This window comes from Ips typographus, linkage group LG1 (genome assembly GCF_016097725.1).
Source record: "Ips typographus isolate SLU linkage group LG1, UJ_Ityp_2.0, whole genome shotgun sequence".
Taxonomy (NCBI): Eukaryota; Metazoa; Arthropoda; class Insecta; order Coleoptera; family Curculionidae; genus Ips; species Ips typographus.
The window spans coordinates 4196227-4213701 of record NC_138422.1 but is presented as its reverse complement, the minus strand read 5'-3'; the positions used below and the strand labels follow the sequence as shown (position 1 = coordinate 4213701).

The 17475-nt window shown below is 33.7% G+C and overlaps 1 protein-coding gene across 2 annotated transcripts in view; it reads right to left on the bottom strand.

The window, feature by feature from the left end:
- Positions 1–1880: 1880 nt before the first annotated feature.
- LOC145726528 (uncharacterized) overlaps positions 1881–17475 on the bottom strand; it is a 63366-nt gene continuing 47771 nt past the window's right edge. Inside the window, exons 2-4 of one of the 2 annotated variants that reach the window (XM_081975661.1) lie at positions 7168–7371; positions 6929–7105; positions 1881–5716 (exon numbers count right to left, since the gene is read on the bottom strand). In XM_081975661.1, coding sequence (XP_081831787.1) covers positions 4646–5716; positions 6929–7105; positions 7168–7344 — 1425 coding nt within the window. In that variant the 5' untranslated portion in view covers positions 7345–7371 and the 3' untranslated portion in view covers positions 1881–4645. Of the gene's footprint in view, positions 5717–6928; positions 7106–7167; positions 7457–17475 lie in introns of those variants that run through there. The other variant, XM_081975670.1, reaches the window with a different exon arrangement.

The following is a 17475-nucleotide window of genomic DNA, read 5'->3' as shown; positions in this document are numbered from 1 at the left end:
AATTTACAAATTTTGCTCGACTTTTGGCCCTGCGCAGATGAGAAGAATTTTTGACTTTATTTGACAAGCCAAATCCGAATCTGTCATCCGTTTGTCAATATTGATTCTAACTTTAGAGTTCTCGCGGCTACATAATTATTTAGGACCAGTACTTTCACTTCAGAAAAATTGTATTCAAAGATAATAAAAACCAAGAAATTTGACGCTACTATTGGTCAATTCCGTCATTTCTAGAGAAATTATCCTAAAAATAAATTTATCCGGAGGTGAAAGTATCGGCCCTTAATCTATTTTCTTTAAAACTTAGTTAACGTTGTGATTAGTGTTTTTCTTGTAAATTTTTCTAAAATCTGTAAACATATTATTACTATAATATTTTTTTTTCTACTAAAAATTTGGGTGACACATGCGATGACAAAGGAGAACTAAGAATGAAAAAAATCGAAAAAGGATACCAAGGTTTTTGGGACGATAGCATGCTGAGGGATTGCTGTTGGACTCTAATACGAGAAAGAGACCCTAAACAGTATAAACGATTTATTTATTATATATCTCAAAAACTAGAACCAATCGGAAGAAACAAAAATGAGATTCGGATTCAGCGTTTGAAACTATTCTAGAAACTACTTTTAGATGCTCTGGTCCAAAATCGTTTATACTTGTGTAATAGGACTTTACGTTAAAAAAAATTTATTCGTACGATTTAGTGAAACCGTGTGGTTTAGCAAAAATCAATTTTAAACTATGCAACTTTTAACGTTTTAACGTGAATTGGTAAATCTCTTATTTCGTGGGAATAAAACGCTTTTTAAATAATTGATTGAGAATGAGTTTTGAATAACGTAAGTTGAAATAGGTGAGTGTTGAAAGGTGGGCTGGAAGATTAGATCAAAGCCAAACAAAATGACCATTTTATCCAAGTTTTCTGTATTTTTCATTAAGCCTGTGTTAAGCCTTTATATGGTGTGAGGTTTTGTTTATTGGATATCAATCTTAATTCACTGTCGTGTTTTGCCTGATTTGGACCATCAAAGTTAGAAAACTTGATAACCAACGAACAAAACATATGATTCAGAATATCAACTAGATCACAAACAGTATAGTTGTAATGCAGTATCTGGCGACATTTCTGTGAGTTAGAATGTACAAAAGGTGTCCCCATAAGTCTAGAAACTCATAAAGTTGAGTTCAGATATCACCAGATTTTGCACAACAATTATCTGTGTTAAAGAAAATTTACCAGAATATTCTGAATGAACTTCATTGATTGATCTGATTTGTTCTGTTACTGAATACAATTGTTTTTATTATATTTAGTTTCATTGTTTGATTAGGTTAGGTTAAGATCGATTTAGGTCAAGATAAAGAGTAAAGATATTTTTATAACCTGTCGGAGCACTAGGTATATTAAGGTAACATAATTATATCGACTGTAGTTTAATCCAATCTTAAAATTTCTCAAAATTATCGACTTTTTAACTCTGGGTTACTTTTCTTTGTATTAACGATTAACTTTGAAAAGAAAAAGTTCAATAAACAACGTATTCAAGCAATAATTAATGAGATAAATTTGCAGTGCAAGTTTGTAGAACTAATTAAAAAATGGGTGAGGTGAGGTTTTGGTTTAGCCATCAATCCTAAAAACTTTTAATTCAAAGTTTTCAACAATCATCATTTACGTAGTTCGCTTATTATATGTCTATATTTTATCCTTTCGATTTTATATAAGAAGTTGGTAAGTAAAGAATGACAGCAAAACGTGACAGAAGAGAAGAACAGAAGTATCAAAAACTTCAATTTCTTAGCTTGTTTTCATAACCTATTCTATATGAAAGTTTCAAATCGTATCGTAGCATTTCTCTAAAATTCAGAAAGTAAAGTTCGTTTCATTCACATGTTTTGTATTTGTTATTTAATTAAATTTACAAAGAACGTGTATTGAGTATAAATGAGGTCGAAAGCCATAGTAAAATTTAATATAAATATAATTTTTTAAAAATGTATGCATTAAAACGAGCTATTACGTCTTACGTTTCAATACCACCTCGCCAGTAATTTTATAAAAAACATAAAAATAAAGTTAAAATGAGCCGGGCACGGGCGGGCTCCTGTGACGTAGTGAGAGACATTTTAATTTTATAACGTACGTAGATGTCTAAAGTCATGACGCAAATTACTAATTCCACCGGTATGTCTTTTTCTTAAAAATGTCTTATTGGGACTTTATTATTGTTTGAACACGATTGAACCAACAGAAGATAACTTCTGATAAGATAAACAGAAAGATAACTAAACTACAACTTTAGTTCCGTCTTCCTCGGAGATTGACGTTTGTTTAAAATGGAAATTAGACATACGTCCATGCATTCCGTCTCACTCAACTCACTATAAACGAATAAAAAAAAGAAGAAAAATAGGGCACATGTTCCTTTCTAGATCACAGCTATATGGTGTAGCAAATAGGTATGGATTTCACTGACGTTTGTTTTCGCAGTAAAATGTTTTTTTTTGGTGTACTTCTAATTACTTCAAAAAAGGACCTTCTACCTAGTACATGTTCTCAGATGCACAATATCCAAAAGGCATATGTCTAAAACAAATTTTAGCTGTCTTGGTATTAAATTGAAGTAACCTATAAAGTCAGTTACAATTATTATTTAAACTTGTTGCATCTAAAACATTAAAATATTATGTAATAACATTACAAAGCCCACAGATCCAACGATTTAAACATCCCACTCCTAAAACTCTCTTAACAAAGAGCGCCAGGTAGAAATTTCAAGTAGCAGTTCTATAACACCGTAAGTAGTACCAATAATTATCCTCTAAACACGTGCCTAATAGAATTATTAACAAGAACTTAAACACTTGTGTAACCATAAAAGAATACAATTGTCAATTGTGCGAGTGTTGCTGTATGAATAAGATTGTCTGTTTTAAAACCGACTTTGTGTAGTAAGTGCCATTAGAAGGAAGATAAATAGATGAGTCGAGTGCTTCTGAATAACCAGTGGCGGCGTTTACGTTTTATTTACTGTACTAATTTACCTGTATTAGTTTTGTATGATTTAGTGGATAGAACTGAAGATGTTGAAAACATTGACACCACTGAGTGATGAATAAAAGTAAACGTAGCATTGCCATTAAAGCAACACCTACTTATTCGTAAACGAATAATAAGTGTGAGTAATTGATTTTATGGCGATGTTTCACATAGTTTTGGTCGTCTTCCTGTTTCCTAATTAAAGCAAATTATCTTAAAAAGCTGAAAAACAATGGCAAGCAAAGATGATCCAAACAAGTGAGTACTATGTACCAAAAATTGGTCTAATTGGAAAACTTTTCCCGCTAATTTAAACTGCACAACAATAAGTTTTAAAGATTTTTGACTAAATAAGCGTATATAGAATCATAGAATCCACAAATTATTGTAAGTTGGTTAATTTGCCATTTATCACGCAAACAATCGCTCCTTTCAACTGTAAAATTTAATTGATTTGTTCGACCATAAACAATAATTATACGCATTATACCATCACTATTGAAACCAGAAACTCATCTTGTTCTTAATAATCTGTAAATAATTAACGTGTTTTCAAAATTAGTACCATCGTTGTGCAATAAGAATTCTTGAGCAGAAATACCGATATACGTTCACATTTTCGCCCACTTTAATTAAAGCTTTAACGATCAATTTATGTGTCATTGGGTAATAAACCGGATATTGTACATGCACATCTTTAAACCACTTACGTTGCTAAAGAAAAAATATTTTATTCGAAAAAAAGGTGTCAAACAAGTTGGAAATCCGAACAAGTTGTAAATTTTGTAGGTAAAAAGTTTAGTAGCTTTTAAAGATAAATATTAACATTTTCAGAAAAATGCAAACTACTAGAAAAAGTAAACTATAACGTACTGAAAAACTTTCTTAAAGCTTCAATGCACCAGGTGTCCCAAATTCGTTCATTTGTAGCTAATCAAAACTTTGTTCCAAATCGCTTAAAAATTCTCTAGTAGAAACAGAAATTAGTAATATTCATGTAGCAATCCCATTTTATGTTATGATTTGACCATTTTTTTCAGAATATCTCCGTGACTATATGGATTTTTGAATATTCATCTAGTAATTCCGCTATGCATAATCCTCCAGTTTGAATTGAATTTGGGACACCACACCACACAAGCTATCAATTAAACTAAGTTAAGGCTTGAAAAACTGTGACAAGAAAGCCATTTCAGTTTGGTGACACATCAACTACAAATCAGTCAGTTAGTAAAAATCAAAAACCTTTGCGAGAATGTGTTGCGCTTCTTCTACCTTGCACCTATAATTCATACAAATTTGGGGCCCAAAACTGTTGCACATTTAACTATTTTCAGTTAAACAGTCGTTCGAAAAACTTGTTTAGTCGTACAGTAATAGCAAAAATCTACTTCTTAACAAATACGCATTTGAGCTACTACTTTGGCTCTCAATATCTGCCTCATTGACTCAAAAAAAAAACTCAACTATATGCAAAAGAAATTCCCAACCCGCGCACTCAAAAACTTTCAATAGAAGTTTTATAGAGCAGACTCTTCCTATCACATTCACTTACTTTAAACACCAAACAAAACTGTATCACAGTTGTAAACTTGACAGTCATCATGTGTTCGAACTGTTATTATTATTATTGTTGCTGTCCTCATCTTCTTGTTTCTTCACTTCTTCAGTTTTTGTCGTAACCTCAACGTCTTTTTGGGACATTTCTGAGCTGGTCGATGACCGCGATGAGTAGTTGTCCTTATCTGAGAAGTACGAGGAGTCCCTTTTCATTTCTTCGGTGGGTGTTGAAGCTTTCATTTCAATGTCCGAGGTTTTGCTGCCTGATTCACTGAACAGCTTTGATGGTAAAGACAGAGGGAAGTTGGGAAGGTTGGCTCCAGGTTTTAAGTGTTGCAGCAGTCGACCATCTGTTACTTTGCCCATAAACGATCGTATTTCTTCAAAGTACGACTCTTCACTTAAGTTTCTACCCAAATTTCTTCGTTGTAAGTTTCGTTCGTCCAAAATGGTAGGTCCATCAGCTTCGTGTTTCTTCAGATGTCTGTCTAGGTTCGTTTGCTGTCCGAAACATCTTTCGCACAACGGACATTTAAACGGCTTTTCTTTGTTGTGAATGTTCCGCACGTGTCTTTGCAAGTTACTAGATATACTAAAGCTTCGTTCACAGTATCTACACTTATAAGGTTGCTCCCCAGTGTGGGTTCTCAAATGCCTTGTCAGATTGGCACTTCTAGGAAACACTTTGCCGCAAAACTTACACGCATATCTATCTTTCGGCTTTCCACTAGCTGGATCAAACACTTTCGGCGTCGTTGGAGCACTTGGTGGATTTCTTAACATATCAAAAGGAACATTATTTACAGGAGGACTAAGCATATTAGTACTTAGGAACGGATACCGTTGAGGGTAACCTGGTGATGGTGGGTAGGGCAGTGGCAGTCTGGGTACTTTATCACCTCCTTGAGCTCTGTACATTGCTTCCAGCATCATTGGGTGGATTGGTTGCGGTGGGAAAAGCATACCAGGGTAAGCGGGTAACTGCGGTGAGAAGGCAGGTTTTGGTATGTTGTTTGCGCTGGGAGGTGAACTACGGTCCTCCACTATTACCTCTTCTTTTTCGCTTGATGTACTTGGCGTAGGGGAGATTATGTTACGATTTTCGTCTTCCACCTGAAAATGGTTAGAAACATAGTAAAGTAGATAGAAGAAACGTAGATAGTTTATTTTACAATAAAGGAGTCCGAAAATAGTGTGACTAACAAAAAGTAGAAGAGATAAATGAGAAGGTCTACTTTATATGATATTTAGTTATTTTAAAGTTGCATGGCATCATTTTTAAAATTGACTCTGTTGTCAAAGTCTACTAGATGACTGTCTAGTACTAGTAGGCTGAAAACTAGATGAACAGAAGAGTTCTAAAATAACAGACGTTTATTGATCCCACAGCAAAACAGATCTGGCGAAGTCAAAAAAGACCATAATTCTTGTGATGATAATTTAAAGAAAAAACAAATACTTTCCCGTCTCTTTATGGATCTAATAAACCTGAACAAACCGTGATATACAGATGCAGGAGACAAAAATAAATCTCTTTGAAGGTACCTTCCTAGTTGGCATAATGGACCAATGTGTGAATAGTGATCAGAGCTGTTCAACTCCAAAAACTTTAAAAAAACTCTAGAAAACTCTAAAAAAAGCTCTCTCTCTTTTAGCCGGCAATTCTGGAAATAGCTCGATGGCGAATAATAACAAAAAAATGATGCCAATATTTCAATATTTTTAGATTGGTATTACTTTGAGTTTTTCTGGTTAATCCCATTAGTGTAACAATTTATGCAAAATTGAACCGTAGTGACGATCGTCACGTGATTTAATTACTCAGGTGATTACTTAAGTTGTCATAATTATGTGACGGCTGTCCAGCTTGAAATGTAAAAAAAAATCAAAATGCAGCAGTAGAGAACGAGAAAGAAAGGTTTCTACAATTTTCAAATTAAATTTTGTTTTAATAACCTAACCTAACCTAACCTAACCTAAAAAAAATTAGCATTGTTAATTTTTAAAATTGACAGTTTTTATTTTTCATTTTAACAGTTTTTACGGGAAGTTTGCTAAATTTTAAGCTTTTACCATTCTTTTGTATTATCTAATGATTTATTTTTCTCAACCGCAAAATATGGCAACATAGATTTTTTTGTTATTTTTCCTTTCGGTCGTTTTTTATCCGACTCTCTTCTGTTGTGTTCTTTTTTCTATTCTTTTATAACTGAGCTATTAGGAAACTGTAGTATGTATAAAGTACGTGCCAGTTAATTGTGGTTTTCTCTAAACTATTGAAAACTTTACTTAGATATTGGCATGGATCTAAAGAAGTTAACTAACCTGCCTCCTCATAATCATCAAACTTAGTTTCTTATGCTCCACCCTCAAATCCAACGGCTGCTCATCTCCTTGTTGTTCATTTGGTCGTCCAGCTGGACTCATATGAGGCCCAGGTGATGACCTGCTCGTATTTCTGCTCAGGTCGAATGGGGCCTCTTCAGGAGGAGGAACTCTCACCTAGGCAAAAAGCAAAAGAATTTGCAAAATATTTTAAATATCCTAGCTGTAGATGAACTCACCGATAGAGGATAAACTGCCGCCTGTTTGGGTGACGAATGGCCACTTTGGGCGACCAACATTTTTCTTGGGGATGAGTCTTTTTCTCGCATGATCACGGGGGGTGGCAGGAAATAAGGGCGGCAACGAGGTAGCCAAGCAGGGTGAAGAAAACTGAGTGCCGCGTCCGCCGTGGACATCGGGGGACCGGCCTAAAACCGCCGGATCTGTAATTGAAACAAATTCATTAAAACGGTTTGTCTCTATGTGAATATTTCAGTGTATCCGTTAATGTGACAACAAAAAACTATACTGAAGTAAATGAGTGATGTTCTCAGGTAGTTTAGCGCAGTCTAATGACTGAGTAATGATGATGATGACAATAACCAGAGTCACAATCCAAAAAAGTTGCTAACGATGTTACTTTATTAGTTAGCTTGGGCAAATAGAAGCGCATACCCACGTTGGGTTTAGAAGGATTAATTTCATAGAAAAGCGCATTTTTTTCCACTTTGGTTGAAACCATTAACGCTTTTTGCTTGTTAAACATCTTCCGTAACGCACAATTACGATGCTAATTTGATAGTTAATCGGTAGTTTATTATCAATTTAGTTTTGAGCAAGTTCTATATGTTAGCAGCTCATCATGCGGCCGTAATTTACTTAATTTGATTATTATGTAATTTTTTCTAACTAATATGCAGAATGTTACTTAGTTTTGGGATGAGGAGAAAATATAACAACGTATCATAACTTTGTAGATGTCCATCACTTTAGTACCGACAATAGCCAACATTTATTTTAACCCCAATAAAATTACCTTTTTTGTAAAAAAATTTGACAGTCCTCCAAAGTTTATTTTATTTTGTTTCTCAACGGAAATAAAACTCACATCTCATCTTATCATAGACAATATTTAGTCTTATTTTAAGTTTTTGACCTTTGTTTGAAATTTTTCCTTGAATGTATTTTTTTGCAGTTTTTTTTAGAACCTTTTTTTGTAAATGTTAATAATTATTTATATCATATGATTACGCCATTTGAAAAGGTTAAATTATTTATACTTATGAAAAAATTGTTTCTCTCATTAATTAAGTAAATAACTGTTAATAGTTAAAATATACAGGGTATTCGGGTTTTGCTTTAGCAGATATTTAACAATGCCTTCTTTCTCCAAAAATAAAGCTTGTTTGATATACGGGGTGACTAAAACTTAAGTGACAGAACTTTTAAAACTCACATACGTTGGTAATCACAAGTTATCAATATATTCTAAATTATTTTAAATAGACAACAGAACTTCTGCACTCGTATTTCCATTAATTGGTCTTACTGTAAGAGTCATTTTTATTTTCAAGTGTGGTTAACGTAAATTTTGAAAATCGGAAGGATTATTTTGCCCGTAGCTTTGACGCCACTGAAAATAGGGCAATTTGAAAGCTCACTTGCAGTCAAAAACTATCGAATGTGTGTTTGGAGTAAAAAATTAAAATACATTTTCTAGAAATTTTTTTAACAAAATCATTACTAATTAACAAAATATCCTGAAGAACTAAACTAAACTCCTGAAGCATATGAAGTTGTTAAACTTGTAGTTGTTGTTTAGTTGAGTTCTTTTATTGAGTTTTGAGTGTCATTATGAATTACTTGGTTCAATTGTAAATAAGATGCTAAATCAGTATTTTTTCATATTGCTGCTATGAAAATGTTTAAATTATTAAAATCAGTGAAAAAAGCGTCTAATAAGCAAAATTATTTTCCTCAAAAAAGCATAAAAATCTGTAAAAAAGCTTTAAAAAAGCACAAAATTCTTTCAGAGATGCAAATATTTTTACTTTTTTTTGAGTTCTAGAAATTTTTTAAAAGCTTTAGAAGCATACGAAGGATTTTAGACATAGAGACATTTGGAAGGCTTTTTGACGGTTTTGATATCCTTTGGGAGCATCTGGACTAGTTGAAGAGCATTTGGAATCTTTTAGAAATAATAAAGTAAGTAACTTTTACTTACCTACTTACTTATTAGTTAGCTTTGTATATGTATAGAGCAGAGTCGGACTCGTTTATGTCTTTACACTGCCAAATCAGTGAAATATCTCTCATTTATTGATTCCGAGAATAAGCATCTGCTCATCCTAAAATACACGCAAATTGAGCTTTTTTGTGAGTCAAATCATGCAAATTCGTCGTAACTTAAAAACGTGCAAATTATAAAAAAACGAATTACTTTTTTTTGGTGTATATGGAAGTGGAAAAGAAATTGCTCCACTTAACATACAGAAATCCAACATTGATCAGTTATTCTCGAAGCATTTTTAAAAAATTTTTTCTAATTGCTAGTTCTCGCTTCGCCCAGCTGTTTCTACTTATTTGATGGCAGCCGTCGCACCATCAACATAACAGTCACATTTCAGCTCCTAGATTGGGTAAAACTACTAAATAACGTTCTGAACAAGGAAATTAAACGAACAATAAAAAACCGCAGACGAGATCTAGAAATAGTTGTCTGAAAGTGTTGTACGACTGTCAACAATACTAGCGTAGGTAATTATTTATTCCGAGACGAAGATTTGTATCTTCAGGTGTAAAATGGTCGACGAAGAAGTAAAACTGGATTGTAGACACGGTATTCGTGTCTACTGAATTAAATTCTTGGTAAATTTCTACTTCCTTATGTTTGAATTGGTGGAAAAAAGGCTGTTGGAACGGTAATCAAATACGCCTAGCACGCGCGATACTTGATTTATGCAAGTAAGTGGTGTTAACGAATAAAGCATAAATTTATTTTATAGAGCTTTAAGCTGTCTTCGAGATATACCGAACATACCATGAATTAATCGACAGTTAATCTAAGTGTGGCTACGTATATTAGCATTAATATAAGGGTTGGCGAACGACTTTTAAGTTGCCTGAACGATTATTTTGCTTAAAAGTCCAAGCTGTCAATTGCTTTTACGTGTGCACCTATATTATGTTAAAAAAATAACGTGGACCACACGTTGAAGTTCCATTGTTACGGTTTCTTTGCATTAGCATTTGATTTTAGTTAGATAGGTATTTTCACCATTGTTTCGGAACGTCCCACGTCGATTTTGGTGTATATGGAAGAAAATAATTGGTACGGTTTGTTTTATACCTTGGCCTGAGGTATTGGAAGGCTATTTTGAAAATATTATCATATCCAAATTAGGGGATAATTCAACTACTGACCATAATTTCCTATGCCAAATTAAGACATATATGCGGTCAAAATATATTTAGTCGTTATATAGTTTGTATCATCTATCGTGCATTTCAAAAGTTTCATTTTTATTTCAAAACTATTCGTGTCTTCGGTTGTGCTTCTCAAAACTACATATAACCATAAACAAAATAAAAAAATACGTAAACCAAAAGACAGGTTCTTAAATAAAAACATATCTGATTTACACTGTTCAGCTGCCAAAGTTCGCGACACAAAATTAATGTCCGCGTATTTTCCACTCGAAAATTAAGCTAATTGGATTACAAACTGGTAAAAGCAGATTGTAAGAATTTTTATGGCTTATAACAGAAAATATTATTAATCTGGTGCTGATTACGCGTTACGTTGTCGTATTATTGTAAATAAAGCGGTGACCTGGTAAGCTAATTTTCATGCACATTAATTATTAACCAGGTTCGCAGAGATAATCACCAACTATTTCCAACCGATAATCAGAGAATTGTTGGCAGCAATTGGCTGTGAATGTTAAGGAAACGATGACGTTGATTAACATTCATCTAATAGGTATGTGTAGTTGGTAAATGAAAGATTTTTTTGCGACTATATTTTCTTTATTGCCTATATCATAGTTTTACTTGTTTGAGTTGAGCAGAATCAGAATTACCTAATTTAAAAAAAATTGCAAATTTTAAATTAGTAGGAAAAATTAAGTTTATTATACCTTAAATAAGTTTCGTTGCGATATTGTAAGTGTGGAAACAATACTGAGACATATATGAGTTTATTTGGTAATTTTATACCTTTTTTAATAATGTTTTAGTTCATTGTTCCACCAACAAAGTTAAACTGCAAAAATGTATTATATTATTTATCCACGACCGGTATATTATGAAGATTTAATACGTCTGTTGGTCTGCCTTCTAATACACTGTCGTGTATTAAATTCATAACACTGCTTACCTGCAAAGTCGGTATCTATTTTTATGAAAAAAAAAAAATTTCCTCCTGTTATCACTCCGCTTTCACTTTTTATAATAGACCAGTTTAGGCTCTAGTCGGAATCACAATAAATAGAACCCTTCGATTTTATATATTGGAATGAACATTAACATTAACATTTATGTCAAAAACAAACTTATTTTGGTCAGCAGTTTTCGAATCCACTTGGTTTGGAGTTTCTGAAGAACTGGAGAGGCCAACAACTTGGTCTTTAGGTAATACTTGTATTTTTTCAGCAATTGCCATTTTGCTGCACAATAAATCTTCAATATAACATAATGTGGCCGCAAAGCGCCTCTTTCCATGTCCGGTAAAACTTTCTGGATCAGGGAGTCCAACAAACGAGGCCACTTGTGTTGACGCCGATTTTCCATCCACATATCGCAGGAAGAATCTCCCATCAGCAGTTTTAGATAGCAAATTTATGTATTCTCAACATATTTTTACAGCATTGATTGAAAAGGCTTCTTCAGTAATGGTGGATCCAAAGATTCTTCAACTAGCATTACATATTTGATTATTCAAGAAAAAAGTAGTTTACCTATCCAAATAATGCTGTGAGCCACCTAGCGTCCTGGACCTAAACCTTTTTGATTTTTTTTATTTTAGAAATTAAACTAGCACAAAATCAGTTTTTAATTGTTATTTATAACCAGAACTTCCAAAACAAATAAGAAAACCACTACCATATAACCGACATTTATCTTTTTAATCAGCTAAACTATTACGTGCTATTACTCTGTCAACTATTTTGACGTTCTTTACTCATCAAACCTCCATATAATCGTACTCTAGCGGCAAGTGTTAATGAAGCAGGTGTAGTATCTTAAAGAATTAACATATTTATAAACTTTAATTGTGTTATTTGGCTTCCGTATGGAATAAACTAATATTTTATATTGGATCAGCCAGTTAAGTAAACGGGTTAGTATGTTAATAACACTGATTTTCACTTTACTGCGATGAAGGCTCATTTACGGACGACGTAGCCTTGAATACCGGGTGAGTGGTTTAATAACACAGGATCTGCATCAACAGAGTAATGAGAGCGATTTTTTAAATGCAAGTGCTGATTTTGGCTGTCGGTCATACTTCTCCGAGTTAATTATTACGATCAATTTGAATCATATCATGGTTTTATTGGGGATGGTTTCCTTGTAGCTTTCGTCTCCGTTAAGTTTATTACAGCAGTGACATGTGAAAATCCATAAAAATGTCGATTTCCTCAACAATTATTGCTCTCTTTTATCTGCGTTCACAATCTGACTGTAAATTGTCGTTTAACGTGTTCTTTACGACTCTACCAATAATAAAAGAAAAACGCGTAACGTTGGATTGTCCGATAAGAATGCCAATAAGCATAGGTAGATCGAGATTTTTCAATCTCGTAGATAACTGAATATGACGCTGTATTTGGTCAGAAATTATTTATATCGATTGTTATTGATTGCTGACCATTTGGCTTTTAAGATTATCGCTTAACGAGCATTTTCCAGATAATAATCTGTGTGGGTTTAGCGACTAGAAATTTTCTCCTCATTCTTCATAACTTTAAACTTGTAGTGGCAAAAAATTGCTACTGCTACTTGTTGCAAAAGCCGCAAAACCACGGTAACCAGGAACCATTTAGATGAACCTACGTAACGGGCGCACGCGATCGGTTAAATTGACAATGATGTTATTATGCGAACGATAGCACGGTTTATGTATATCGTCTAATTATAGACTTTCTTCGCTGGAAGCTATTGGCCAGAAGCACGCTAAAACGACCGGAACGTTTAAAAAAACATTTTTCATGTCGGTGTTGGTTGGATTTTTCGCCCAGGCTCGATCGTGTTTTGATAAGGCTTAGTTGGTGCATTTTAATTGGTACTACCCGCATCAGCGTCGTTAATGTCTGTAAAACGTAACAAACCAGAAAAGCCGCTACCCCGAGCGATAGTACTTTCCAATCTGATTTTTTCACAATTTTGTTAATTTTGTTTGTTAGTTAATTACTTATAGTTCAGAAAAAGGTAGTAGTATATTACGTAACTAGTGCTGTAAGAAGAATTTACGCACGATTTGGAAAAAGTTAGTGTAATTGTAGCCTTGAATACCGGGTTTACTCCCACTGTCTCCTATGGTGGAGGCTCAGTGATGGTATGGGGGGGGAATATGTAGCGGAGAAAACTTTTTGCTAATGCACTCCCTCACAAGGCTCGTTGTGTCTCCGACTTTTTGAATGTCGTCGGAATAAGAACAATGGCGTGGCCGGCATGTTCTCCAGACATTAATCCGATTGAACATGTCTGGGACATGTTAGGTAGACGATTAAGGTCCATAACTCCGGCAGTTCAAAATCCCGAACAAGTAGCAGCTGCTCTGGTTGAGATTTGGGACAACCTGCCTCAAGACATGATTGATAATGTCATCAGAAGCATGAGGAGACGGATGACTGCCGTGATAAGACCGCGTGGAGGGTACACGTGTTACTAAAACAATTTTAAAAATGTTTTTGCTCTACAGGTTCTTATATTCTTGGTGTTTTGAATCTTTACCTTCATACATATTGTTCGTTAATTTATTGTTGTTGTGATTCTTTTTACCAGTTGACCTTTAAACACCCTCCGGTTTATTATAAAGCACAAATTGGACAAGTCCTAAGCCTGAATAAAGCGTGAAGGAAGCATTAAAAATTACATTTAACCAAATGCAAAAAAAGGGACTTTTTAATTACTCCTGTATACTTTTAAGCATTCTTTACACAATAAGCTGATGGGCAATATTTAGTTTAAAGTAAAAAGTTCTCAGAGAAACGACGACATGAATTTCATATCCCATTCGAGTGTCGACTTGGTGAAATTATTATAAAAATTCACCTTTGCTTCGAAGCTCTGTATTTTTTCTAATAATTGAGATATCAGAGCAAACAAATAACGAAAATGTTCAGAAATGAACGGGTCACAATTTGATGTTATAAAGTGATGTCAATTGTCAATAGTTCAATCCAAAGGGTGTCTCAAAAAACACCTTACTCTCGTTCGCTTATATGACATAAAGACAAACAATTTAAAAATGGTAATACGGCAGATGTATTCATGAAGAATCAAGCTGAAGTACATAAAAATATGAAGGAAATCGAGCGAAGAGTTCCAGAGAAAATTGATATAAACTAAGTGTAAATTTTGACCGTTTCCCTAATTTTGCCGATGTGTGTATACCATCCAATAGCAAACCACAACTGTGCATAAAGAGGGTCATTACGTAACGGAAAACTATGCTTAACGGAAAGCTATTTACATTGAGGTCGTAGGTAAAATGTTATGATGTTCCACCTACAAAAATGAGATTTTTTATTTCGACAATTGTTAAATAACTTTCCATTCCAACTAATTCAATTCTTTAGTGCTTTGATGGACAGTGCGGTCAGTAACAAATTTTCTTTTCATATTTACAAGCTGATTATATCAACTTAATAACTACGGCATATCTTCTATTCAATCATTATAGAATTCCTTTTTATCAGGAATGGCATCGAAAATGTATTTCTTTCCGGTTCATTTCTCTTTCTTAATTGCTTTCACATTGAACTCACCATAAATCACAGCACTTTGATATTTCACCTCTTAACAAGATATTGGCAATTTAGACATTCTACACGATTATTTTATATTCTATTAATAAAAAACAATCCATCTAAGTGTCCACACACAAAAACAATTTTAGGAAAAGATTTGGGTATTTTTAAAAATTGATTGACTAAGAATCTACGCTTGGTTTGAATCTCCATCTTTTATAAATATGAAAATCTACTTATCGAAAGTACGACTTTTTAGAATACTTTTCTATAGCTTACCGACTACAACAGAAAATTAGGAATGATGACTATACAAAATAGGCGGACATATCGGAAACTTACGTGACATTTCGAGACCGTAATGCTCCCAGATAAGAACAAGAGAGGTGTAACCGAAGAAAATACTGAAAACGGCATTTTACGTGACAGAAGAATGTTTTGTGTCGTCGGTGAATCAAGATTATAAAGCAGAGACACAAATGGTGTTGGACGACATTTACAAAAAGATTGCCGGTAATGAGCCGTTTATAATTCAGCGTGTTTAGCAAACCTTAAGAGCACGTTTTTTTTTTCCTTTTGGTATCGGCGAAATGGGAACTGTCTAAGGGTACTTTAGTTTGATTGCTTCGAAGATTACTGCCACGAGCCACAGAAAGAATTTTGAATACTGGGGAAAATACACGAAGATACGTTCTGTGTCTCATTGTTAGATTAAAAATGGGCCAGTGCTGTTTGGTGCTTGCCTAAATTAAAGTTTGTTTGTCTCTTTGTTTCTTACCTTATTTAAGGTTTGTCTGATGTACCTAATAAATTTTACAAGCAGTAAAAAAAATTTACAAAATTGACAAAAGCCGTTTCAAAAATGTTAGTTGAGTGCCCTGCTTCAAAGTATGGAGCTGAAACAACCAGGACGTGCGTACATTTTGTTAATAATAATAATAATAAAAAGTAAAATAGTCTAAAATCTGCCGTGCTCTAAAGCTAAACAACACTGTAAATGAGTAAAGTCAAAAGAAGCTTTTGCCAAAAATCTTACCACTCTTTATCTACTCGAAGAATACCCATCTTATCACTGGATATCTGCAGATTCTAAGGGTCTGGAGAAAGGAAAAAAATCTACTTTTCCAAATTTTATACTTCAACATAGTAAAAAAATACACCGAACAGTAGGAAAGAAATTATTGGTTAACCTTAAAATGTTCTTCATCTTTCCTGAAATCCTTTACCAGTGTAGTGCTTTTTGTGCATAATTTACCGGATATTATTACTAGTTTTTAAGTTTTGGTTCAAGTATTCCTACCTTGGAGTTTAGAACGTTTGATAATCAATGACTATTATGCGCGTAGCTTCTCTACTTTTACTTAATGTTCAATCTCGGATCTTGAGTTATTGTATTCTTAAACTTAAGTTCCACTAAATTTTACTAAACCGATTACGTTGTTTATTACTGTTGGAAATTTGGCATTCTTCTATCAAAACCCATAGTATTATTATTTATGTTGCTTTGGTTTTGGTTAGATTATTCCTTTACTTAACCCTCTTTGCACAAAAAAATATTGTGTCAATCTGACCGCCCAACACTAAATTGTAAGTGAAGTCCAGTAACACATCCTTCAGCTTTTTCCATTTAAGGTGGCCAGTTTTAATAATTTGACATTTTCTGTTATTTGGCTTCATTTACATGTTAACTATGCCCTGTAATATTTATCGCAATTATTTCGCCCCAAGCCATGACAGGGAAATAAGTATTATAATTGACCATAAATCTTACGACACTACTTACATAGAAAAATGAAGTAGTTTTTCTTCAAATATAGATTTCAGTCAAGCGTTTTAATTTCAATATAAAGCTTATTTTAACCTCGTATATTAAAATTCAACAATCACACATGTTGTAAGCCTTTTGACCTAATTGTAATAAAGTCATTTCTTAACAAAACACTCTCAGGCCCATACAGTTCGTGACGAGATGCAATCAAGTGAATTTACTTGGATGTGTAAAAATATGTTTATTGAAAGTAGAGCTATAAATATTTGGCTGTTAAAAGCATACTTTCATTTCTTCCTTGCTGGTCAATTTTTATTACAACGTCTGCTAGATGATACAAGCAAAAAATTTTTAAAAGAAACCATAAAATATTCTCATGAAATATATGATGCCCTAAACCGTCGCAAGCCATTTATCCTCAGTAAAACAAATTCCAGACGATCCAGTGTGATTTAAAAACCCGAACGGGGTATTTTTATATCTTCTTATGCGAGTAAAAAGCATCAGTGACATTTTATCTTTCCTGATGTCCCATGGTCTTTCATCTTAATTAAGGATGCCCGCCTAAAATAATGGAACCTCCGAGTGCCGGTGTCTTACCAGAGAATTCCCCATTAATATTCCATTCTTCAATCTCTTTGCCATAAAATCATTCCATTAGGCCATAACGCCATTCAGACAACTCGTTTCGGTAGTGCTGTATAGAGACGAGTTTTTCGGTCCTGGCTAATGTTTCTCTTCCCCGAAAGTCAAGTCGTTTGGTCGATGGATTGCCGAATGTCAATTAACTATTTCTCGGAGTC